Source organism: Phyllostomus hastatus, unplaced genomic scaffold, assembly GCF_019186645.2.
Source record: "Phyllostomus hastatus isolate PE091 unplaced genomic scaffold, TTU_PhHast_1.1 phas_contig_210, whole genome shotgun sequence".
NCBI classification, from domain to species: domain Eukaryota; kingdom Metazoa; phylum Chordata; class Mammalia; order Chiroptera; family Phyllostomidae; genus Phyllostomus; species Phyllostomus hastatus.
Genome location: NW_025333737.1, coordinates 29,715,530 through 29,739,500, shown reverse-complemented (window position 1 = coordinate 29,739,500; position 23,971 = coordinate 29,715,530). Strand labels below are relative to the sequence as shown.

Sequence of the window (23,971 nt, the reverse complement as noted above, 5' to 3'; positions counted from 1 at the left end):
AAAAAAAGGGCACTTTATAGTGATACCTGTCGATATTAAGAAAGAAGACAGACTAGGAGATCCAAGATGATAGTGGAGTAGCTACACTCACCTCCTCTTAGGACAAAACTGGAATGACAACTAAAATATGGAGCAATCAACCTAAATAACCAACGAAAGGCTAGCTGAGCAGAGGTCTTAGAACCAAGGATTTACAGCAGAAGCCACATCGAGACTGGCAGGAAGGACAGAAACACAAAAAGGACTGGCCCCCACCCACAGGCATTGACTGAGATCCCAGAGGGATATCTCAGCTACAGAGGTCTCCTCTGAGGAGTGTGGGGTCTCAACCCCAGGCCAGGCTCCCCAGCCCAGAGCACCAGAGCTGGGAAGAGATGCCTACATAACATCTGGCCATGGAAATCAGTAGGAATTCTGTCCAACAGGGAGAGGCGTGAGTCTGCTAGAGACACAGGCGCCCTCTTAAAGGGCCAACACACAAAATCTCATTCACAGCCACTCACCCTGGGCTCCAGTGGAGGGACAGAGGTGTGCACTAGAGTCGAGTTGGAGGGGCTGGGGGTTGTGGCCCTGGGGAGAGAGCTGAAGGGACAGCCACTGCTATCCCTATGCTGAGCCCCTCCCCCACACCTAAGATGCCATCTTTCCTGGGTGCAGCACTCCCCTACGGCATCATCCTGAGGGACTGCAATGGCCCCACACTCGGGACGCCTCGTCACCCCACCCTGCAGAGCTCATACCTACTGAGGATGCAGCTGCGTGGGGCAGGGATGTAGAGGTCCGGGCAGATTCAGGAGGTGTCAGTGATTGAGTTGTGTGGCTCTGGGGCTGGGGCCACTCCTCCCTCCTTCTGCCAACCCTGACTGGTGCTTCCCCTCACAGAAAATCCACTGGCCCCAACCTCCTAATTCCTGGACGCCCCGCCCTTCTGAGCTTGGGCTCAGGAGAAGCTGGGACAGACCGAGTTGCGTGGCTCTAGGAGGAGGGTCATTTTTCCCTCTCACATCTGACCAGTACAGAGCCCTCCCTTCACAAGATCAAATCTTGGCCTGTTTGGGCCTGGCAGACTCTACTGGTCTCCCCCGACAATTGCCAGCATACATAGATCGTGAATAAAATAACCACTCCCAGAGACAAAATATATGGGTAGAAATGGCCTAGAAATTTTGTCAAGTTTATCTCCCTCTTCCAGAAACGACTAAAGCTACTTTTGTAGTAATTATTAGTTTAGAAGAAATTTATGATTAAAACACTCAAGAGACTTGCCCTTATAAAAAAGAGACGACAGCATTTCGAGGAATGACACATCAGGCATCCCAGTCCTGCTTTGACATAAAAATACTTTGTGATCTGTGTTGCTACTTAGCTTCAGAGTCTGCTCATCTCCAAAGTGGTGCTAATAATATATGCTTAGCTTACTTCACAAAAGATTACAAGTTAATTGTTATTTATAAAATATCTAGAAATCAGTTAGTTTATGTTAATAAGACTTGGCAGTCTTGTAATACCTCTTATCCAAGAAACTCAAGGGTTATAAACTATTACACTGACAACATAGTCTGTTCTTATTGTTTTATTTGTGAGAAACAAGCCGAAGAGTAAAATACTGACCAAGTCACAGTAAGATCAGTAACAAGTTTCTGAATATGAGCTACATCTCCTGACTCCCCACCCATTGTTCTAAACTTGTGCAAGTGGTCTGAGTTACAGTTTTGTATTAATTATCTTAAAATATTTTGGTGGAAAAACATCCATGTACTCCGGACCCCACCCAATATCCCGTATATTTTAGGGACAACCACATTGGAGGTTTTCCAAACGAGTCAACAGCCACCACCTTGCAAAATCTCATTCAGAAAAAAAATTACTCTTTCAAAACTACCCAAACCCATAATCAGTCGACCAATCAATCTGTACCATTATAAATACTAGAGACATGACCTTTCTGACATGGCCACTTTATTATAATAATTTAAGTAATTAGCATTCATAAAATGTTTGTGCCCTTCACATTGTTTTATAGTCATTAATTATTGGGACAGTTCAACATTCATTTGCGACTGTGCAACATTATTTATTTTCATTTGCCCAATAAGGAGATGAAGCCCCAACAGGCAGGTCAACTTCCCGGGGGCATCAAAGCAAGAGAATAGAAAGTCTGCTTATCCATGACCACTCATCTGTTTTTTTAAAGATTTTATTTTTATTTATTTTTTAGAGAGGGAAGGGAGGGAGAAAGAGAGAGAGAGAGAGAAACATCAATGTGCGGTTGGTAGGGGTCATGGCCTGCAACCCAGGCATGTGCCCTGACTGGGAATCGAACCTGCGACATTTTGGTTCGCAGCCCGCGCTCAATCCACTGAGCTACGCCAGCCAGGGACCACTCATCTATTTAGAGTGCCCAAGTTCCAGGCAATCATGAAAACACCCCTCTCCATCTATTCATATTTAATTCACCAATATGGAAATTGATCATCACTTCTCAGAATAATTCTTAATGCCTCTTATAGACATAAATTTAAACTAAAAAGCACTAAACATTTTGAGGTAGAGAAGTGAACAGTTTGGAGACTCGGAAGTCAGTCGAATGGACACTCTGCTCTTCGACTCAACCAAGAAACCTCCATACAAGTAACTTTCTGTTGAGGCCACATAGTCATTAATCTTAGTGAAATTGATAAGCAAAGTACTGTAGCACTTCTATTATTTCAGTTTTCAATTTTTTAAAAAATCAATTAAAATAAAACCCACCACTATCTATTGAGAATATCTGGCTTTAATAAGAAAGAAAACACTCGATAAAGCCTGAGTAACAGAGATACTCCATAAGCATTTGCAGGACAAAAGCAGTAGACATTTCTCGTTGGACTTACTAATGTTTTGTTATAAAGGGGGAACAAACTGGAATCTATTCTGGAGGGCAAAAAGCTGTGTTATTTTACTGCATAGATTTAAGTTGAGCCTTTGCAACTGTGATTCAGTGTTACTCCGCCTGGCACGCGCGCAAAGGTATCCTTGGGCGCTTTTCCTCCTCCAGACCGGACAGTACTGAAAATCACCCAGTTATGGAAAACAACAATTAGGGTGTGAGTAATATTTTATTATAAATCGCATAGTTAAGGCTGAAATGACTTGCTGAATCCTATAAAAGGCCAATGGAACTAAGTACTATGACTGGGGTACTTTGGCTTGGCTCCTGTCTGAGAAAGGGTCGCTCACCTGCGCTGTCGCCATGTCCTTTCCACTCGCCAGGGGGGCCGGGCAGGTCTGCTCTGGAGCGGGCTGTGGCCAGCGGTCAGGTGGAGGAGCAGGCCTCGGGGCCGGGAATGCGTGCAGCGGGTCGGGAGCCGGAGGCAGCTTTTCCTGTACTCTTGGGAGCGCCTCTTCCGGAGGAGGTTTCTACGGTGGCGGCGGTGGAGAGTTGGGGAGTGGGATCTGGGCTGGGTTTCTTGGAAATGAGCACGGCCTCCTCTACGGGAACGAAAAGGCGGCCTTGCAGAACCTCAACGACCGCCTGGCATCCTACCTGGACCACGTGCGAGCTCTGGAGGACGCGAACACGGACCTCGAGCAGAAAATCAGGGACTGGTACGAGAGCTACGGGCCTGGTTCTTTCCCGGGGCTGCATCAGGACTATAGTGCGTATTCCTCCGTCATTGAAGATCTTAAAAGGCAGGTAAGAAATATGGCTGTGCATACTTTTAGTATGAACTCAGGGTGTCCATAACTTAAAAAAGACAAAATATTAAATGTGCTTAGTCAAGGCATAATGCAGAATGTAGAATTTGCTCACTCTATATGCTGAGTGCTTGGGACTGTGCCTTATAATAAAAATGTGTGGAATTAATTAATGAAACAAATAGTTTTAAAATAAATATAATTATAATCACTTTGTTGATCTTATATTTAGCATATAGTGTTTCATCAAGAGTAATAAAAGTATCCATGATTATAAAACTTACACGTTGGCTTTGAAGTTCTAGACTTTTATCATCAGAAGAAAATCCAGATTCCTTTAATGTAGAAAAAGATCACACTAAAATCGATGCTTGATAGGTTAAGAAGGTAAAAATCACACTTAAATACGGAGCCTTCCTTGACTTTTGGAACATAACATTTTGCATCGTCTACCCTGTGTAGATCATTTCTGTGACCACCTGTAACGCCAGCGTTGTCCTTCAAAATGAAAATGCCAGACTGACCGCTGATGACTTCAGGCTGAAGTAGGTAGAAAATAAAGTCTTTCATTATAATAAAGGTAAAAAGACTACACTTGGAGTAAAAAAAAAATCTTTTGCTTATAAAACCAACATGTTTTTATGAAGTCAGGCTAGATCACTGAAGAAATCAAATCTGTCCTTGTAAAAAGAGCTATCATAAGTTTTAACAGACATCGTATTGGTCGGTACATGAAATGTCAGAAGAAGGTGTCCTTTGCAGCTGCCTGTGATGGCAATTCCCAAGTTCTTTAATTACCTTGCAGGTATGAAAACGAGCTTGCGCTGCACCAGAGCGTTGAGACAGACATCAGTGGGCTGCACAGAGTGATGGATGAGCTGACCCTTTGTACAGCCAGCCTAGAGATCCAATGTGAGACCCTCAGCGAGGAATTGACATACCTGAAGAAAACTCACGAGGAGGTAAGGATACCGCAGGGTGGCTTTGTATAAGCATCAGATTTCCTTCCTCGAGTTCCCTGTTCATTTCACAGCAGAGCGTGACTCTTAACAGTCTAGCGTGAACATCAGAGTGCTGATCCCTTTCCCAGGAAATGGAAGTCCTGCGGTGCTCAGCCGTGGGGAACGTGAATGTGGAAATGAACGCAGTCCCTGGAGTGGACCTAACGGTTCTGTTGAACAACATGAGGGCTGAGTATGAGGACCTGGCCGAGCAGAACCGCCAAGAGACCGAGGCCTGGTTTAACGAGAAGGTACGTCTGCAGCGAATCACGCACCAAGGGCTGGTTTGCTCAGTAGACTGATCACTAATGGTTCTGACAATTACGCTGCAGAGCGCTTCGCTGCAACAGCAAATTTCTGATGAGGCGGGAGCAGCCACAGTGGCCAGAAATGAGCTGATGGAACTGAAACGCAATCTGCAAACCTGGGAAATAGAACTTCAGTCCCTCAGGGCCACGGTGTGTAGGAATCGCCACTGATCTGAATATCTGTGTGTGCATGTACCAGTAAATACACGTATGTAACCACCTTGATAACAAAGTATATATATAAGATAACCGAAAATGTAAGATATAACTAATGTATGGACATACTAAATATCAAGAATTTTGTCCATAAACATTATTTCTGACTCGTCAACCCCAAAAAAATCTTTTTGAAGAAATTTTTTTCGATGAAAAGAAAAAATGTATTTTACTTTGTTAACGATGGGTTTGAGTGCATACAAATACCTATCCACCTTGAGAACGTTTAAAAGAGGAATGTGTGATTTATGGGTTCCACAGGCAAGCCTTGACGCCTTCTTCTTTCAGAAACATTCCTACGAATGCTCCTTGGCCGAGACCGAAGGTTATTACCGCCTTCAGCTCCAGCAAGTCCAGGACCAGGTCGGGGCGATGGAGAAACAGCTCCAGCAGATCCGAATGGAAACGGCAGGCCAGAAGCTGGAGTATGAACAGCTTCTAGATATCAAAATAATTTTAGAAAAAGAAATTGAAACTTACTGCACATTAATAGATGGAGAAGAAAGGTAAATATTACGTGAAAAATTAATCTAGTGATTAAAAAATTGATCTCACATCAGCTAGGCTCTCTCAGACTACATGTGCACTAGTACTGTATCTTAGAGTGTCCTGCTCTGCAGATCATACCCCGTGGCCTCAGAAATTGACTATTGCATCCAAGTGAAACAAAAACAGGCAGCAAAGCAAAATGTCTAAGTATGTAAAATATTGGTATCTGCAGTAATACGTAGAACATTTACATACAGAACACTGACCATTTCCTCTGCTCCAATCCGGGGGGAAGTTGCTGGCTGTGATTCAATGTTGAAGCACATGTCTCATAATAACACAATATTTTTTATTACATGGTTAATCACCAGACACGCACCCTGTATTGAGTGGGCTGTCACAGCTTCACTTGAAAGGTGAGCGATGAAGACCCAGAAGATTTCTTTGGCAAAGGCACCAGTAGCTTGATGGCCAACCGCAGCAACACTAAAATCGCCAATCTGGGTCCAGATGGCACCATTGAGTGAATCTAAGCACATTGCTTAAGCTCTTTAAAGCCCAGTATTTTTATTGGTAAAACTATGAGAACACCCAAATCATACTCTGAAATACGTTTAACAACAGTGCCTCACTGTGCAGGAAAAGTGCTTGCGACCATGGCTTGCACACAGGAGGCGCTCGGTGATCAGCGGCTGTTACTAAATGCTCGTCCCTGGTCACACCACGACTTGATAGCATCTTACGCATCCTCTAAGACTAGTGTCCACCCTACAGCACATCCTCATAGGAACCCAGCAGTGACTGCTGCCTCCTTCCAAGTGCTCATCGCACCATTCATTTTTCACTTCTCTTACCCACCTTCCATGCCGTAGCACAGGGAACTTTTTACAAGCCTATGCTTCGTTTTATTTTCAACAGTGTAAGCTGCTTGTATCTGGCTCTGTATTTTCTGCAGCACATTGTCTGGTGCCTTCTGCACAGCTGGCACACCAGACATGCCCACTGGCCAGGGGACGGACTGAAAAGTCAGCATGGGGACCTGGAGTCCCAGCATTGCTAAGATGAGAGATAATTTTTTGTTATAAACATCCATTTAATCTCTCCTGTCACTATACTGAAGTCTCGAAAAGCTCACTGATGTCTGTTAAACATAAGAATTTGAACCTTATTGAAACTAGAACTTCAAAACGTTTATTCCCAATTCAGAGTTATTTATGAGCTCCCTAATTTAAAAAATGCAATAATTTACTCTTATCTTCACAGAAAAAACAAGTCTACTTGTGGCAAATCAAAAGCGTGTGAGCCCGTAAATTCTGAAAATCAAGTCCAAGGTACACAAGGGCTTTTCCTTGCTATAACTCTTTTAAACTCCAGCAATTGTATTCAATAAGTCACTCATTTGGAAGCTACCGTATTTTGCCGTGTATAATGCACACCCATGTTTTTGGCCCCAATGTTCAGGAAAAACAATCTTTCGTTTTAATTTTTTTTATTCAATTTTGTAATTATTTATATTTAGATACTTGTTTTTTATATTACAAAGGAATTTTAGTGTTTATTTTTGAACTATTATGATACAAGAAATTTTATGTAACAAATAATTACAAAACACAAGAACAAATACAAGGGTATTTCCAGTACCACCCACGTAAAACACACATCCTTATTTTTCCCTCAAAAATTTTGGCAAAAAGTGCACATTATACCTGGCAAAATACAATAATAAGGTTGTTTCTAAGTTTAGGTTTAGAGAGGGACGGGGTGAGGGAAAGTGATTACAACAGTTCTTAATGTTCATATTTCGTATTCCTGTCAAACAGATCTGGTCAAATTATGAAATTACTGAAATGGGGAACCAATCCTCCAATATCTCTTTTTACTTAGAACCTATTAATTTTATAGTTTTTTAAAAGATTTTATTTATTTATCTCTAGAGAGGGAAGGGAGGGAGAAAGAGAGAGAGAAACATCAATGTGCAGTTGCTGGGGGTCATGGCCTGCAACCCACGCATGTGCCCTGACTGGGAATCGAACCTGCGATGCTTTAGTTCGCAGCCCGCACTCAATCCACTGAGCCACGCCAGCCAGAATTTTTATAGTTTTAATGCTTTGATATTAAAGCTGCGTTATGTTAAACCACAAAACTAGGGCAAGCTGATATTTAAAAGAAGACTTTTTTTTTTTGCTTCAGGCCTCTACTTGCCTGACACTTATATGTTTTAATCCATGTTTCATTCATTCATGCTTTCAAACACCCACTGCTCTAAAAACAGTGGTAAACACAAGAAAGACAGCCCAGGCCTTGTTAAACAGAGACTTCAAACACAGTGTATCCGTATCTCCATTTACTACACACTTGCAAACACCATTTTTAAAAAGCTTACCCATCGTAACTACATACCTTTTGACCCCATTCATAATGGACCCTAAACTTTCATTTGTTTTATTTTAGACTCTAAAGAAGAAACTGTTATTGAAACAGCGGCCGAGGAACTAGATCAACTCAGCAATGTCCTTTTGTTGAGGGTCCGCTCATTTGAAGAAAAATCCTCTAAAATAAGCAATATTACAATGGAACAACGAGGGCCTTCAAAAACACCATAATGGGGGTAAAAGGGGTTCTTATTGTTAAAGGCCTGTCTTTGCAAAATCCCATCAGCTAAATAACCCAAGGAAATGGTTCACTCTGTTCTTAAAAATAAATGGGCTACAATTTGCTTTTCTCTTCTTCCTTTTCTCAAGTTCTTTGCCTGTAATCTTTTTCAGGGGTACATACTGGATAATTCCATGTATCTGACGTTCTGGCATAGATGAAATTATAGATATAAAAACTGGCCAGCACTTTCCTGGAGCCGGGACTGTGAGAGAGGTCGGCTACAAAGGATATGAGGGGTTAAGGGGCAGGGTAACAAACTGTCCTGTATCTTGATTATGGCAGGGGTCACATGACCATGCGTCTGTCAAAACTCAGAGAACTGTATGGTTAAGACGAATTTTACTATACCTATACTAAACCTCAATAAATCTAATGAAAAAGAGCTGACAAAAAATTGAAGACATCTATCTTAAAGAAAAATGTGAACATAGCATTATTAATAACAGCAAAATGTTGGAAGCAATCTGAAAGTTCTCTAATAAGATAGCAGTTAAACGAGTTACTTACAGTAGGTTTGGCCCTGAGGAACAGTAACAAAACCACAGGACCTTACACAGAGAGAAGTTTATTTCTTTCACACGCACAAATTCAGAGGAAGGCTGTTCGGGGCTGGGATGGTAGTTTTGCACTAGAGAATCCTCAGAGACCCAAGTTCCTTTTAGCTCCCGCTCTGCTACACCCTGGATCTGGCCCTGGCTCGTGGTCCCAGACGAAGCTCCAACCATCACATCCAGCCGCTACACTCAGTGCAGCGGGGTGGGAGAAGATGGGACGAAGACTTGTGTCGGCTTCGTCTCAGATAAAGTTTCTAGAACACACCACACATACTTCTGCTTGTAGCACATTGGCTAGCTTAACCTCACGGCCACAGTTAGCTGGGAAGAATGCCGGAGAAAGTGGTCTTTGCTGTGGGTAGTTATCACACACTTAAAAATGGGGGGGCCAGCCAACATTTTTGTTTACATTAGACACCTACCTATTCATGCTCTAAGGCATGGAAGGGGAACAAAGCAAGTTACAGAACAACACAGATAACACAGATGACTCATCTGTGGCATATGTGGGCTTACATGCTATGTATGTATGCAAACACATCTGGAAGGGCGCGAACATCGGGGAGGGTACGCTGCGTTACCTGAGAGCGTAAGGAGGATGGGAGAGAGAGGAAGGTGAGAAAGAACTTCCAACATTTTACTCTATACCCTCAGATACTGCTTGATTCATTCACATCAAGAATGTTTCCATGTAGAGAATACACAATGGTGGGTGCCATGTTCAATCAGCATTACTTGCAACAGCCAAAAGGTGGATGCGACGCAAGTGTCCACCTGCTGTTGAATGGATAAGCAAAATATGTTATCTACGTACATGCTGTGGAACATTATTTGGCATTTAAAGAAAGGAAATTCTGACACGTGATACAACGTTGAAGACATTACGCTAAGGGAAATAAGCCAGTCACAAAAAGAGAAATAATGCACAATGTTACTTATCTTGACTGCCCAGAACAGTGACTGGCATGGGCGCTTTATAAACACTTGTTAAATAAGTGAATGAACAAATCCACATGTTCACAACCGTATCAATAAATGTGCCAATTGTGTCCACAAGCCAATTCCCAGATTTTGCAAAAATTTCCATAATATCTAGGATTTTCAATAAATGTATGGGGATCCTCACCCAGTAAATAGTTAATGTACTGACTTTCACTTAAGCTAAAAACCACAGGAAGTAAAAACAGATAAAAATATTTCCTCCTGGGTTTGCTTCAACTTTTGCTGGGTCAGGAAACAAGTTAATGTCCTTCCAAACTCCCACAGCCCATAACAGCAATTAGGGGTGTGTTCTTAATTACCAAAATGGATAAGAGAAGGCCGCTGCCCCCAGACGTCAGTGTCAACAAAAGATGATGCGCGTCAGCCAAAATGGAAGTTCCTTCCCATCGGAAGCAGCCGCAGGCGTGTGTAGGGGCAGAACTGGTAAATCAAGGACCAGCTTGGGGAAATCGTGATTCCAGTCTGTTCTCTATTTACGCGGAAAGAATCATGACAATAAAATAGAAAAAAGTCTCGGAAATGTCAAAATCTTCCTCGGCATAAATAGCCCAAAACCATGACGCCAGATTTTTCTGGCGTGGTGGACTGATGCGTTTTATCTTCTAAGGAGGGAAGTGAAGGATGACTCACTCACAATTTTAAAACGTAATAAGGAACCTGAAATTGCTCCACCCAGACCCATTTCTCAGATAACCACCAACCTGAGGGCAACTGCCCTCCTCCAGAAATGAGCCCGGCGAAGTTAGTTACTAATTAGGAAAAATCGTCCAATTACGCTAACTTGCTGAGGCTGGCAAGCCGCGTTTCACCCTGTGTAGGCAGAATACCATCCAGAACACACTTGCGAACTGTCTATAAAAAGGCAAACCGAACAGCCGAGACGCGAAGGCATTCCATTGTGGCTTACAGCTCTGCCAGGCGCCGGTCGGGCACCATGTCTCTGCGACTCTCCAGTGGCTCCAGGAGGGCCGGTCCCCGCCCCACCACAGGATCGCTCAGGCTCTCCGGCGCGGGAGCCTCCTTCGGGGCTGGCAATGCTTGCAGCATGCCTGGGATTGGAAGTGGCTTCTCCTGCGCCTTCGGGGGCAACGCACTGGGAGGAAATGCAGGCGGAAGCAATTCGTGTGCTGGCTTCTCGGTGAACGAGGGGGGCCTCCTCTCGGGCAACGAGAAGGTGACCATGCAGAACCTCAACGACCGCCTGGCCTCCTACCTGGACAACGTGCGCGCTCTGGAGGAGGCCAATGCGGACCTCGAGCAGAAGATCAAGGGCTGGTATGAGAAATTTGGGCCTGGCTCTTGCCGGGGGCTGGATCACGACTACAGTAGATACCTCCCTATAATTGATGATCTCAAAAGTCAGGTAAGGAATCACAATTCAAAATCATTCTTATGAACTTACATTTCTAAATACTCTTTCCTTTTCCTTATTGGATACTGAAAATAGTTATCATGTCTGGTTGTCATTTCCTGAAAGGAATTTCAATTTTGCACCGGAAATAAGCATTAAGTAGATTCTGTTGGTTAACCTCACGATTTGAAATGTCCAGGAACTACATTAATTTTTATTATTTCCATTTCCTAATCTAAAAAAAGTACCACTTTGGAGGTTTTCTTATTGATTGTGATAAACTGCCTTTAAAAAATCGATCTCCACATTTCTAGATCATCGCTTCCACCACCAGCAACGCTAATGCTGTCCTCCAGATCGATAACGCCAGGCTGACCGCCGATGACTTCCGACTCAAGTAAGTGGGCTCTTGCAGAGTGAAAGGACCCACGGAGATTAATGTGAAGCATTACACAGGATTTATTTTTTGATCCCTCCATTAAATATTAACCACCTCTTACTGCAGCACGGCAAAACACTTGCATTTAAAATACACAGAATGTTACTACTTTTTTTATGCTTTTGCCATGAAATATACAGTGTGAACAGCTATGAAAGCATGTTGAATACCCTCACTCTTTTTCTCTCGAAGACATGTCATAAAGAAAATAATAATTATCGTGCAATAAACTTTGAAAATGTCTCCCGTGGCCAAATCGGCCACTGCAAAATTCCAGGTCTCCAGCGTTCGATCACTGATCGGTGACGGTTTCTCCAACCGTGTGACAAACCGGAAAATCATTAACACTCTTTAAGGTACGAAAACGAGCTGGCACTTCACCAGAGTGTAGAGAGCGACGTCAACGGGCTGCGCAGGGTTCTGGATGAAATCACCCTGTGCAGGACGGACCTGGAGATTCAGTATGAAACCCTGAGCGAGGAGATGACCTACCTCAAGAAGAACCACAAAGAGGTAAGAGCTGAACGTCTCTTACATTTGGCCCCCCCAACCCCCAGCACACTCCATCACCATGACAGGCGGTAATGTATTTGACTTCTTAAACAACAAAGCGGTCCTAACGATCCATTATCAGACAGGCATGGGGCCTGCGTTGTCTTTAGAAGTGGCGAAGTATTTGTACAGATTCACCCTCGCTCTCTCATCGTTTCCCACGGGAAAAAAAAAGAATCATGTTTTCCAGTCCAATCTCGATGGCAAGAGCTATGTTTGGCTAGATAATTAGAGCTAAGTTAAAATGGCACACTTAAAAGATTACACCTAATTAGATAAAAGATACATATGTTAAGAACAGTCTAAGGAAACTAGATCTGAATTTCTTATAACACTGGCAGATTTAAAACACTCATACATGTTCTCCATACACACAAAAAGTACATATACTTAATATTAATACATATTCTTCATAGGTATGGCTATACAAATAATGAGACTGAAATTAAACTGTTATATCAAAAATTACACTTCCAAATAAACAGCATATGTGTCCAAAGCGGTCAGCCTGGGAAGTGAGATTCTAAATCGGAAAATACAGCCATTACAACCAGACACGCCTTTGGGATTGTTTTCAGAACTACTGTTGCCTGAGAACACCTCTATTCTTTGAAAAGGAATTTGCTATTTTTAAACAGCCCAACACTTCTTGAGGGAGATCAAGCTAAAAGTGCTGCTTAGTTAGTTGTGCGGCTGTCTTGTAAATCCAACTATCTGAAGAACTACAGCGATATAAATATACAAGTTCAAGTACAGCTATGAACCCTTGGTAGTTAAGAAATTTTTGATGTATGGAACGCAATTAATTTTTTTAATAGCTCACAGGCAAACTCCCACGCATCTTTTTCCTTTTATTTTTCTGTTTGAACTAAGGAAGTTTCCCCTGAATCCTGAGAAGTAAAACCCCACCCGGAGATAGAGAAGGCAGGGGAACCACCAGCGAGGAACAAAAGCTAGACTCCCCAGAGGGACTTGGGGCCAGGAGGAAAGAAAGCCTCATTATTGCCATTACGGCCAATCTGGGCCTGGATGGGGAGGAGGAGGGTTCCTGCAGCGGAGACGTCGGCCGATCTGCGTTGTTGTTTCCGTTGGACCCAGCCTCAGCAGCCACGGCCACCATCCGCAACCTTAGACCTGACTCACTGCATCCCGTCGGCACACACCTCGGGTGGAATAACAGGAACCAATACACAAAACTGATTCCAACCTCTGTAATTATGATAATGACCATAATAACTCGCATTTACTCAGTATTTATGTGCCAGGTAGTTTTGTTGATCTTACTACTATTTCACATCTTTCAACAGCACGGAGAAGGATATTTTTTTATCCTCAACTTTCAGATAAGAAAATTGAGACTTGAAATTAAACAACGTCCCCAGGTTCACCTAGCTACTACGGGGCAGAACCAAAATTCACGGAGATTGGTTTGACACTGAAGTCCATCAAGACACTGTCATGATGGACTTCGTAATAAATGTCCTGTGTGAGCTTAATAGCTTAATAGGCAGCTAGGATTCTTTAGAAGATGAGGTTCTTCCTTGACTAATGATAAATAAGTTTGTAATTATAAATAAGTATACATATATAAACAAATATTTATTTATTCATCATTATTGCAACTGTTCAGAATTATGCAAACGCAGCCCGTCCACCACAGCCGTGCTGCGATCAGGACATGGCTGAGCGGAGACCCGTCAAAGCTCATGTCAAAGTAGAATAACGCCATTCCACGGAGGTGGAGACGTTTAAGCCATCCATGAAGAGAGTAGGAAATGATGAATCACTCACTCTAAATATTTTAAGAGCTTTCATTTGGAAAAGGAATTAAGACGTTTTCTGTGCAGTGGAACTAAAACCAGTTGAAGAATTGGAGTTTTTGAGCTGCAATTGGGTTCACCCTAAGACAGATCTCCAGAGCAATTAAAGCTCCAAAAATGAGACAGCCTGTTTCAGTGAGTTCACTAGCATTTGAAAGTTATGTCCACTGGACAGGAAATACAAAATGGAGAGGGAGCTCACCACACAGCCTGGGAGATGCACCCAGGGGAACGCTAACAACCCTTAGGAAGCTAAGCCTCTAGGCTTTGTATGAGGTCCCAGCAGAGCTGAACTGCCAGCTTTTCTGCCGCTAGGAAATGCAAGTTCTGCAGTGCGCCGCGGGGGGCAACGTGAACGTGGAGATGAACGCGGCGCCCGGGGTGGACCTCACGGTCCTGCTGAACAACATGCGGGCTGAGTACGAAGCCCTCGCCGAGCAGAACCGCCGGGACGCGGAGGCCTGGTTCAACGAGAAGGTGAGTCTTGTCCCGAAAACAAGCCGCTGCATTTTGATGCTGTTCCCACAGCTGAGATTTGCTCCCTCGCTTGGACCTTTCAGAGCGCTTCGCTGCAACAGCAGATCTCTGAGGATGTCGGAGCCACGACCTCTGCCCGGAATGAGCTGACTGAGATGAAGCGCAATCTCCAAACGCTGGAAATTGAACTTCAGTCTCTCCTGGCCACGGTAGGAAGGGACAATTTCTTACCATCTCCTAGGTTGTCGTTTTAAATATGTGACAGTTGGTTTTAAATCTCTTAACTATGTTGAGAATACATCCATATATTACTTTATGTAGTTAAAGCATGAAGGATAAGGTTTTATATGGAACAGCAAAAACAGCAACATCAATGTCTTTATGTTTGTTCTACCTAAAAGACTTGCTCATTTTTAGGGTGCCACAACCTTCTTAGCCATCTGTCAATGCAAAATCTAAAACAATTATGAGCAAAGTTAACAAGAGGAGAAAGTCATATGTCAAAGCAAGTTTGTGTATCTGGATACCCATTTCAGTTTCTTCATCGTTTCCTTTCAGAAACACTCCCTGGAGTGCTCCTTGACGGAGACGGAAGGCAACTACTGCGCGCAGCTGGCGCAGATCCAGGCTCAGATCGGGGCCCTGGAGGAGCAGCTGCACCAGGTCCGGACCGAGACCGAGGGCCAGAAGCTGGAGTACGAGCAGCTGCTGGACATCAAGGTGCACCTGGAGAAAGAAATCGAGACCTACTGCCTCCTCATCGGTGGAGATGATGGGTAGGAAAAATAACTTTCCGGGGAAGTAAATATACTGAAACCTGCATGAAACTTACATCTCTGGAAAGTGAGCATACACTGATATGAGCACATTTATTATCATAGAGCTAAGTATTAATCATGATATCCTACTACTAAGATACGAATTAACAACATCCTACAAAACCAAAATACAACAAGCCCTGTATTTAATGTATGAAAATGTAAAAATCACCTATTGATGCTAAAGCAGGTGTAACGCACTGAAATGCCCTCACCAAGCATCTAGAGAAAACAGCGTAGCAGACCTAGAACGGAAGGGGCTCTCTCCGACTCACTCCTTGTAACGTCCCAACAACATGTGTTCACAGGGCCTGCAAGTCTGGGGGCCACAAGACCAAAGACTATGGACCTGGAAATACCGGAGGTCAAGTCAAAGGTAATTCCGAGTAAAACCTACTTTTATGCTTTCCTACTGCATTTTCAGTGCTCAGCTTGATTGCTTTTATCTGGCCAGAATATATATCTCATATATTGTATGTGAGAACAGGTACAATACGGATTTGTGGTGGATGTCAGTGTGTGCTGGATGGCTGCCTTTGATGAGGTGTGCTCATTTTAAACAGAGCAACACGTCACCATGCTTTTAGCTAAACACGAAATCGGAATTCACTAAAAATTAGTCCAAGTATTCATGCTTATTGCATCATTTATCCTATATAAAAATCCTATTATTCCTTTAATTGATATAATGTATCATTTTTTAAAGTTTATTATGGTAAAATGTACAGAACATAAAATTTACTGTCTTAACCATTTTTGTGTGTCCAGTTCGGTGGCTTTATGTGCATTCACATTCTTTTTTTTTTTTTTAAGATTTTATTTACCCATCTCTAGAGAGAGAAGGGAGGGAGGGAGGGAGATAGAGAGAGAGAGAGAGAGAGAGAGAAACATCAATGTGCAGTTGCTGGGGGTTATGGCCTGCAACCCAGGCATGTACCCTGGCTGGGAATCGAACCTGGGACACTTTGGTTCCCAGCCCGCACTCAATCCACTGAGCTATGCCAGCCAGGGCTATGCATTCGCATTCTTGGGCAACCATCCATCTCTAGAACTCTCTTCCTCTTCTAAAACAGAAACTCTACATCCGCTAAACAACAACTCCCCGTTCCCTGCTCCCCACCCCTGGCAACTGCCACTCTGCTTTCTGTGTGAACCTCACTACTCTAGGTACCTCCTATAAGTGGAATCCTATAGCATCTGTCTTTTTGTGACTGGGTTGTTTCACTTAGCATAATGCCCACTAGAAGACGGCATGTGTCAGAATGTCCTTTCTTTTTAGAGCCTAATCATATTCCCTTGTGTGTTTATACTATATCTTTTATCTATTCATCATTAATGGATGTTTGTTGCTTCCACATTTTAGCTATTGGGGCCTTATTCATCTTTTCTCAACTCTCTAAAGTCTCCCTTTAAATTTTAATTTTTAGATCCGGCCAAAGCCATAGTGGTTAAGAAGGTTCTTGAGGAGGTAGACCAGCGCAGCAAAATCCTGAGCACCAGGCTCCACTCGCTGGAAGAGAAATCCCAGAGCAATTAGTCTGAGACACAAGAGCCAGCACACGCCAAGTCCTTTCCGAGAAGAGAAGGCGTAGCATCATAGATCTGTGCTGAAAAAATGAGCAAGTCTAAAACAAAATCCGCCTCTTCATCTTTCTGTTATTGAAATGTAATCTCTAGCCATCAGTAGTGGTATCTCCCCATTCCTCTGGAAGAATGTCACATACAAATATGATGACTCATCTGGTTACCCTATAGGAAATAATGTCAATTCTTTGTGTTCAATAAACCTTCTTTCTTTAGCAAGTTATCACTGATGGGACTGTCTTACATTTAAAATGTTCGTGTCTGTGGTACAGATATATGAACACCTAGCAGCTTTTAATTTATATGAGAACCTTAAAAATTTGAGAGATTTCCATCTAAATTTTCAAGAGGTTTTCCCCAAAATTCAAAATGAGACAAATACAGGATGAATAAAAACACTTCCACTTAAATCCCTGATCTGCCATACTCCAACTTAACAACAAGTCTATTCTCCCTTCATAGTAGATAAATGTATACATTTCAGGTTCATGTGTAAAATGGGGATTGTAAGACTACTTCTCTCAAATGGTTATTATAAAGATTAAACAAATGACTATGAAGTATACTTACTGAATAAGCACTCAACAAATGCCAACTTATGATTAATACTTGCCATTTATAATGATTAATTTTTAAATATCATTTCCCTTTTGAAAATATATTTAAACAGTATTCCAAAAATAAGGGAGCTTAAAACAAAAATTCTGTTTTAGAATTCAAATTCCACTAATGGAGTCACTCACCTATATTACAAAGTACACCTGATGTTTATAACTCTCATCACTAGTGAACTCATCCCTAATAAAGAGGGAAAATTAAATGGACTAAAACATAATTTCCTCAGATCAAACATTACCCCTGGAGACTTAGTTGGCCCTCAGTCCTCTGTGGATGGATTATCCATATTATAATCCATCCATGAAAATTTGATTTCAAGCTCCATCTGAAAATATCAAGCAAAAAGGATAATCGGGGTTCCTTAAGGGCACTATGATTATCCTTGAATTACTTTCATCGTCTATTTCTAATGCAATCTTAGCCAGCGGCCACTAGAATCAAAATGTCTCTAATGATGTCCCCCATTAGATTATGTGAAACAAAAACATTGAAGTCTTAGACAAAATTCGTGAGTTCTCAGAAATGCAGCTTTCCCAGTAAATGTGAGCGTAACAGACATTCCCTGCCAGACAGGAAATGCTGTGCGATGTTACTCCACTTGGGTTCTATGCCCCTGTTCCCCTTCATGTAATAACAGTAATCAAGAATTCTCTCAGTAGGAAGACTCTTTATTTAGGAATAATTCTGCTTAATTTTGAAAGCTTAATTTTTCAAATTTGGTGATAGTTATATCATACAAAGAAGACGACTTTCAGGGGACATTTGCAGAGCCGAGGTTCATCCACACCGCTCCCCGATGACGTGCTCCTCCTCCTCCCACACCTCTGCCTCCCTTCCTACCTCGTGCGTGGTTCCCTGCAGCGTCCACCCCCAGCAACTCTGAGAATCTTCAGGTGTTGACATGGCTGTCTTACCAGATAGGATCTTACTTTAGGAGGAGACCAAGCCTTATAAAATGTAGCTGTCCTTTCATAGGCTTAAAGGTATATTCACACAGACCTAGGCAATAAACCTGCCCAAATGGTGGGTTTATATGCAGTTACAGGAACAATGCAAGAGGAAGGAGGGAGACAGTGTTGAACCTGGTCTGTAGTAACCCTAACCTTACCTCCGCAGACCTCTCTGACTTGTTGCTTTAGAACGCATATCGATACGCCACCTGGAGCGTGCTCACACACGTTAACTGAGCATTCGGAACTGGTGCTTTCATACTTTTTGTGTGGAATCATTCCAACTCAGTCCCACTTCTTTTCTTACCTTTGTAGAGGAATACAGATAGGTTTACGTGGCCAAAGGCAATACTCGTGTCTATTGCTCATTGATTTGGTCAAAAAAAATATTAACTAAGTGCCCACTACAATGCTGGGGGCTGAGGATCTACAGGAACGCAGATAAATCATGCTCCTGCTTTCACGGGGCTTACATACTAAGGAGGGCATAGGCAAGTGACAAACAAAAGGACATCAGATGCTGCCAAGTGCCTTGAAGACAACAAACAAGGCAGTTGTTTGTGGATGGAATTAAAGTTATACGTAAAAGTAATTTAGAAGCACAGCCGAGTGGTGACGTGGGAAGGCCAATGCCACTGAAAGAAGGTTCTCATTACCTACGTTTCCCGATGAAGAGGGGGCATGTCACGACACACAGGGCCACGTGGGGAACACCAGTGTTGGTCAAGAAGCAGAAAGCAGCCAGGGAAAGGTGAGGTCTAAGCCTTTACTGGAGATTCTGCAGGAAAGGAAAGGCAGAATACATGGTTTAGAAGTGGCTAATTTGAATAATTTCCTTGGGTTTTGCGCTGTAGAGCGCTCTCTAGTGGCCTGGTACGCTGCCCTGGGATGAGGTGGGGCAGGGGAAGCATGGTCTTGATGCGTGAGAGTTAGGGGAGACAGCGGGCTGTAGACGCCAGACTGGTGGGGGTTGCATATGAAAGACACGCCTCCAGCAGGGCCTTTGCTGTCAAACTGGCCAGCCCCGAGCCAGCAAGCTGCTTAAGATGTCAAAACATCATAAAATACAGAAAATAAAAAGCATGATTAATACAGGGATCAGGTGGCTCCTTTAGACAGGCGGTCACTGGAGACTTTTCAAACGGGATGAGATTCGAGCAGAGGCCCAAATGAATGAGAAGGAGCCACTTACGAGAAGCTCCGTGGACGGCTAGTGCAAGGACCCTCGGGCTGGCAGGAAGAAGGCCGGCTTGCTCCGGAAGCAGAAGTGTGGCCCGTGTGGCTGGGGCAGAGCGGGCAGGGAGGAGGGAGGTTCGAATGAGGCCATGGAAGAAGCTGGACTTTATTCAAAGCTCAGTTGGAAGCCATGAGAGGTTCAGACCAGAGAGCTCCATCCATCTAGGAAAATTACTCTGGTAGCTGTGTGGAGAACGGATTGTATGTAGGGAGGTAGGGGCAGAAGCAGTGAACCTCTTGGAGTAACCTGCACAAGACATGGAGGAGGTGTGGCCTGGCCTCAAAGACTCCTGCTTTTTTTTTTTAAAGATTGTATTTATTTATTTTTAGAGAGAGGGAAAGGGAGAGAGAAAGAGAAAGAAACATCAATTTGCAAGAGATACACAGATCAGTTGCCTCTCGCATGCCCCGACTAGGGACCTGGCCCGCAACCCAGGCATGTGCCCTGACTGGGAATGGAACTGGTGACCCTTTTGTTCGCAGGCTGGGATTCAGTCCACTGAGCCACACCAGCCAGGGCGAAGACTCCTACTTAGTCTGTGTGAGGAATCCTCCCAGAATGCCCACTGCACAGCACCGAGGTCCACAGCCTCACTCTGTGCCGTTGCTGCCTCTTATGTCCCATCTGTCTCGGGATTTGGCCAACTGTAAGCTCTTGAGAGCAGGGGCGATTTCTGTCCTCTCTGAACCCTCAGCACCTGCCTCGGGACGAGACGCAGAACTGAACAAACAAATGACGTGACTCAGGCTTGTGCCAAAACAATCCAAAGCTGCACCTAAGGCCTAAGAGGAATTTTAAAAATTAGTCATTGAAACTTTTAGGTGCCAAAATAAACTTGGATTGCTCCAACCTGTACCTTGCTTAGCATAATAAATATCCAAAAGGCATCTATGAAAATGAATGCAAGAGAACCAGATCATCAATTCTGGGGAACAATTATACAATAGTTTTTCTAAGATAATGTAGGCAAAAATTTTGCCCATAACCGGTATTATGATAAGAAATTATCCTGTAGTTACAAGGCCATACTGCAAAAAATGGCAATTTTCTGGGTAACGTCATAAAGCAACGGTCCTGGGCTCTTTTCAACGTGCGTTCCCTCCGGGATGAACGTGAGCACGTCATGCCAGCCCCACCAGAAATTCTGACATGCATGCCCCTCCCCACTCCCAGCTGACAGTTTTTATCTCAAAAGGTTGCCCATAAGGCTTTGGCAGGTCATGTCCTGCACTAGGGAGCCCAGCCCATACTCCACTCCCAAAGCTGGGTCCATGAGAATGTTTGTACAAAGTTACAGCAAGACTGCAGGGAAGACCACCGCAAGCCTGGCACCTGTCATTAAAATACCGCCGCCCAGAGCCCCCATGAATGCCCTCAACTCTTTGTAACTCAAGTCACTAACCCCAGAGGCACAGCAGGGGCCTCCAGGACCCCACCCCGGACTTGCCAGGAGCTGGTGTCTGTTCTGATTCATCGGTGCCCATACTATACAGTTGTTAAATATTCTGAATGCTATACCTGGTTTTATCTATTTTCCTTTTTTTTTTTCCTTATCCACATCCTTAGAAAAGACTTAAAGAACCATTTATAGGCTCAGGAATGGTCTGGTATATACAGCTAGGTTCCATAATTCTAGTTGGTCAGTTTCAAGGCCAGAAAGTGACCAGAGAAAGAGACCAGCGCAGGAGCCCTGTGCCAATCCAGACTGCAGCCGAGCAGTCCTGGCCTCGGCTGGCAGGTCAGGGCCCCCCGCTTAGACATCTGCCTCGGGCTCATCTCATTAAAAATCAAACTAACAGCCCTGGCCAGTGTGGCTCAGTTGGCCGGAGCATCGTCCCATAAACCAAAATGTCATGGGTTTGATCCCAGTCAGGGCATATGGCAAATGCTCAATGTTTCTCTCTCTCCCTACCTTTCCCTCCCTCTCAGATGAGAATAAAAAATAAACCTTTAAAAAATAAAAATCAAACTAACAAAGAAAAATCAATTCTCTAACCTAACTTGTTACAGAAGGCAGCATTGAAGAGTGATTCAGGGATCGGGCATTAAACTGCCGGGATTCAAAATAATTTCTACCTCTTTCTAGCTGTGTGTTCTTGGGCAAGTTAGCTAACTGTTCTTACCTGATCTCCTTACCTGTAAAGTGGAGATTGTGATAATACCTACTCCAGGGAGTTATTATGAGGATTAAATATCCAACCTACATACTTTGAAAAGTGCCTGGTTCATTTTAAGCCCTCAGTAAATGATGTAGCTGGTATGATGAGGAAGTAAAAATGTAAAAAATTAAAGTTGTACAATTGAAACTTGTATGGTTTTGTTAATCAATGTCACCCCAATAAATTCAATACAAATTATAAAAATTAAAATCATGGTATCGGAGAATTTGAAAGGCGTAGGAGAGCTTAGAGATAATCCAGTCCAGGCCACGTTTCCCCAACAGGTCCAAGGGATAAAGACGCTGATCCAGAGTCATCCCTGGTACTCAGATGAGAGATATCATCATATCAACCCTTTGAAAGGTGAATGATAATTTTTCCTACTTTACCATCAGCCTCAGGTCATGAATTGAATAAACCAGCCAACAAAAAAGCACTCAGGAGGAAAATGACCTAATTCCCATGAATATGTTGCCGAAATGGCAAGTCTACAAAGAAAACGGGGAGCACAGCTCCTAATCCTACCCTCTGATATGCACAGGCCCGCGGGGACTCGGGGCCAGGAGAGCCAGCACGTTCCTGCTCAGGGGGTCAACGTGCTGGAACTAGTGAGTGAGGCAGGAAGGAGCTGAACAATTCCCAGAAAAGGAAGAGGAACAGGACTGCCTTGGTTCAACAGGGTCTTCTACCTGCTGGATGAAAAAAGGGGCATATTTACAATGGAATTCTATGCAGCAGAAAGAAAGAAGGAGCTCATACCCTTTGCAACAGCTTGGATGGAGCTGGAAAGCATTATGCTAAGTGAAATAAGCCAGGCGGTGAAAGACAAATACCATATGATCTCACCTTTAACAGCAACCTAAACAACAAAACAAAGAGACAAGCAAAATATAACCAAAGACACCGAAATAGAGAACAGGCTGACAGCTTTCAGAGGGGAGAGGGGAGGGAATTTCAGGGGAATTTCAAGGGAAAAGGGAAGGGTTTACAGGAACAAGTATAAAGGACACATGGACAAAAACTAGGGGCAGGTGGAAATGGGAGGGAGGTGGGGAGGGCTGGGTGGGTGGGCTGGGATGGGAATAAAAGATAGAAAATTGTACTCCAACAACAATTAAAATAAAATTTTAAAAAAGAAAAAGAAAGAAAAAGGGGGTAAATTTATACACGGAGAGGACGTGGCTATAATTTTTTAATTATCTACAGAATTGAGTCACTTTAAAATATAACCAAAAGTATATAGGTATCAGGGTAGCCTTAACATTTATACACTGGTTTCATTTTTATGATTCTTTCATCCCTGCCTATAGAGCTGCATGCAGAACCTTGGGCACTAGCCTTCTCCGCTATAATCTGAGGCTCTTCGGTAAGCCATCGGCCCTCTCCAGTCTCATGAGGCTACCGTGATTTGGAAGTTGTCCTCTGCAGAGGTGAGTCCCCAGGCCATCCTTAGGTTCTGTGGCTTACTAGAAGGACTCGAAGAACTCAGGAAAGGCTGTTAAACTCACAGCTACGGCTTATTACAGTGAACGGTTAGATTAAAATCACCAAAGACAAAAGGCACATAGGGGCTGGGTACAGAAGCCACCAGGCATAAGCTTCCGGCTGTTTTTTCACAGTGGAATCATACTAAATAGCACGTATTTATCCCAGAAATTATGTGTGAACACACACACGAAGTACTGCCAACCAGGGAGGCAAATCTTGGTGTCCAGGGTTTTTACTGGCGGTCGCTCACACTGGCATGGGGCACCCACGTGACTCACCTTTGTTTGTCAATCTCCGGACCCTTCAGAGGCCAAACTGATACAGTGTGGCCATAAGTCACACCATGGGCATGAAGGATCTGCATCTCCAAAGAATTATAAAAATTAAACTAGTATATAAATGTTAATGCCACCCTGATAGCTATATATTTCTGGTTATACTCTTATCAGGCAGGATGTTCCAAAGCTTGCAGGTGATCTCCAGGAGCTGGGCAAGGGCCAGCCCTTTCTTTGGAACGTGTAGGGCACAGATGGCAAACACAAGGCCCAGAGGCCAAATCCAGCCCTTGACCTTGT

At 43.5% G+C, this 23,971-nt stretch overlaps 2 protein-coding genes across 2 annotated transcripts; both read left to right on the top strand.

The window, feature by feature from the left end:
* The first annotated feature begins 3,232 nt into the window (after nucleotides 1–3,232).
* On the top strand, nucleotides 3,233–8,295 carry KRT26 (keratin 26). Its single transcript, XM_045836414.1, has 8 exons — nucleotides 3,233–3,676; nucleotides 4,141–4,223; nucleotides 4,484–4,640; nucleotides 4,769–4,930; nucleotides 5,012–5,137; nucleotides 5,492–5,709; nucleotides 6,956–7,023; nucleotides 8,144–8,295. Exons 1-8 carry the CDS (start codon nucleotides 3,233–3,235, stop codon nucleotides 8,293–8,295), a joined length of 1,410 nt encoding a protein of 469 aa, XP_045692370.1.
* Nucleotides 8,296–10,813: 2,518 nt separating this feature from the next.
* Nucleotides 10,814–17,098, top strand: KRT25 (keratin 25). The gene is made up of 8 exons (XM_045836410.1): nucleotides 10,814–11,266; nucleotides 11,569–11,651; nucleotides 12,050–12,206; nucleotides 14,381–14,542; nucleotides 14,626–14,751; nucleotides 15,101–15,318; nucleotides 15,669–15,736; nucleotides 16,788–17,098. Exons 1-8 carry the CDS (start codon nucleotides 10,838–10,840, stop codon nucleotides 16,895–16,897), a joined length of 1,353 nt encoding a protein of 450 aa, XP_045692366.1. The 5' UTR covers nucleotides 10,814–10,837; the 3' UTR covers nucleotides 16,898–17,098.
* Nucleotides 17,099–23,971: the final 6,873 nt, after the last annotated feature.

Coding starts and splice junctions, on each gene's coding strand:
- KRT26 (XM_045836414.1), top strand. CDS start 3,233: ATGTCCTTTCCACTCGCCAGGGGGGCCGGGCAGGTCTGCTCTGGAGCG. Junction 4,641..4,768: donor TGAAGAAAACTCACGAGGAG/GTAAGGATACCG, acceptor TCCCTTTCCCAG/GAAATGGAAGTCCTGCGGTG. Junction 7,024..8,143: donor TTCTGAAAATCAAGTCCAAG/GTACACAAGGGC, acceptor GTTTTATTTTAG/ACTCTAAAGAAGAAACTGTT.
- KRT25 (XM_045836410.1), top strand. CDS start 10,838: ATGTCTCTGCGACTCTCCAGTGGCTCCAGGAGGGCCGGTCCCCGCCCC. Junction 12,207..14,380: donor TCAAGAAGAACCACAAAGAG/GTAAGAGCTGAA, acceptor TTCTGCCGCTAG/GAAATGCAAGTTCTGCAGTG. Junction 15,319..15,668: donor CTCATCGGTGGAGATGATGG/GTAGGAAAAATA, acceptor ATGTGTTCACAG/GGCCTGCAAGTCTGGGGGCC.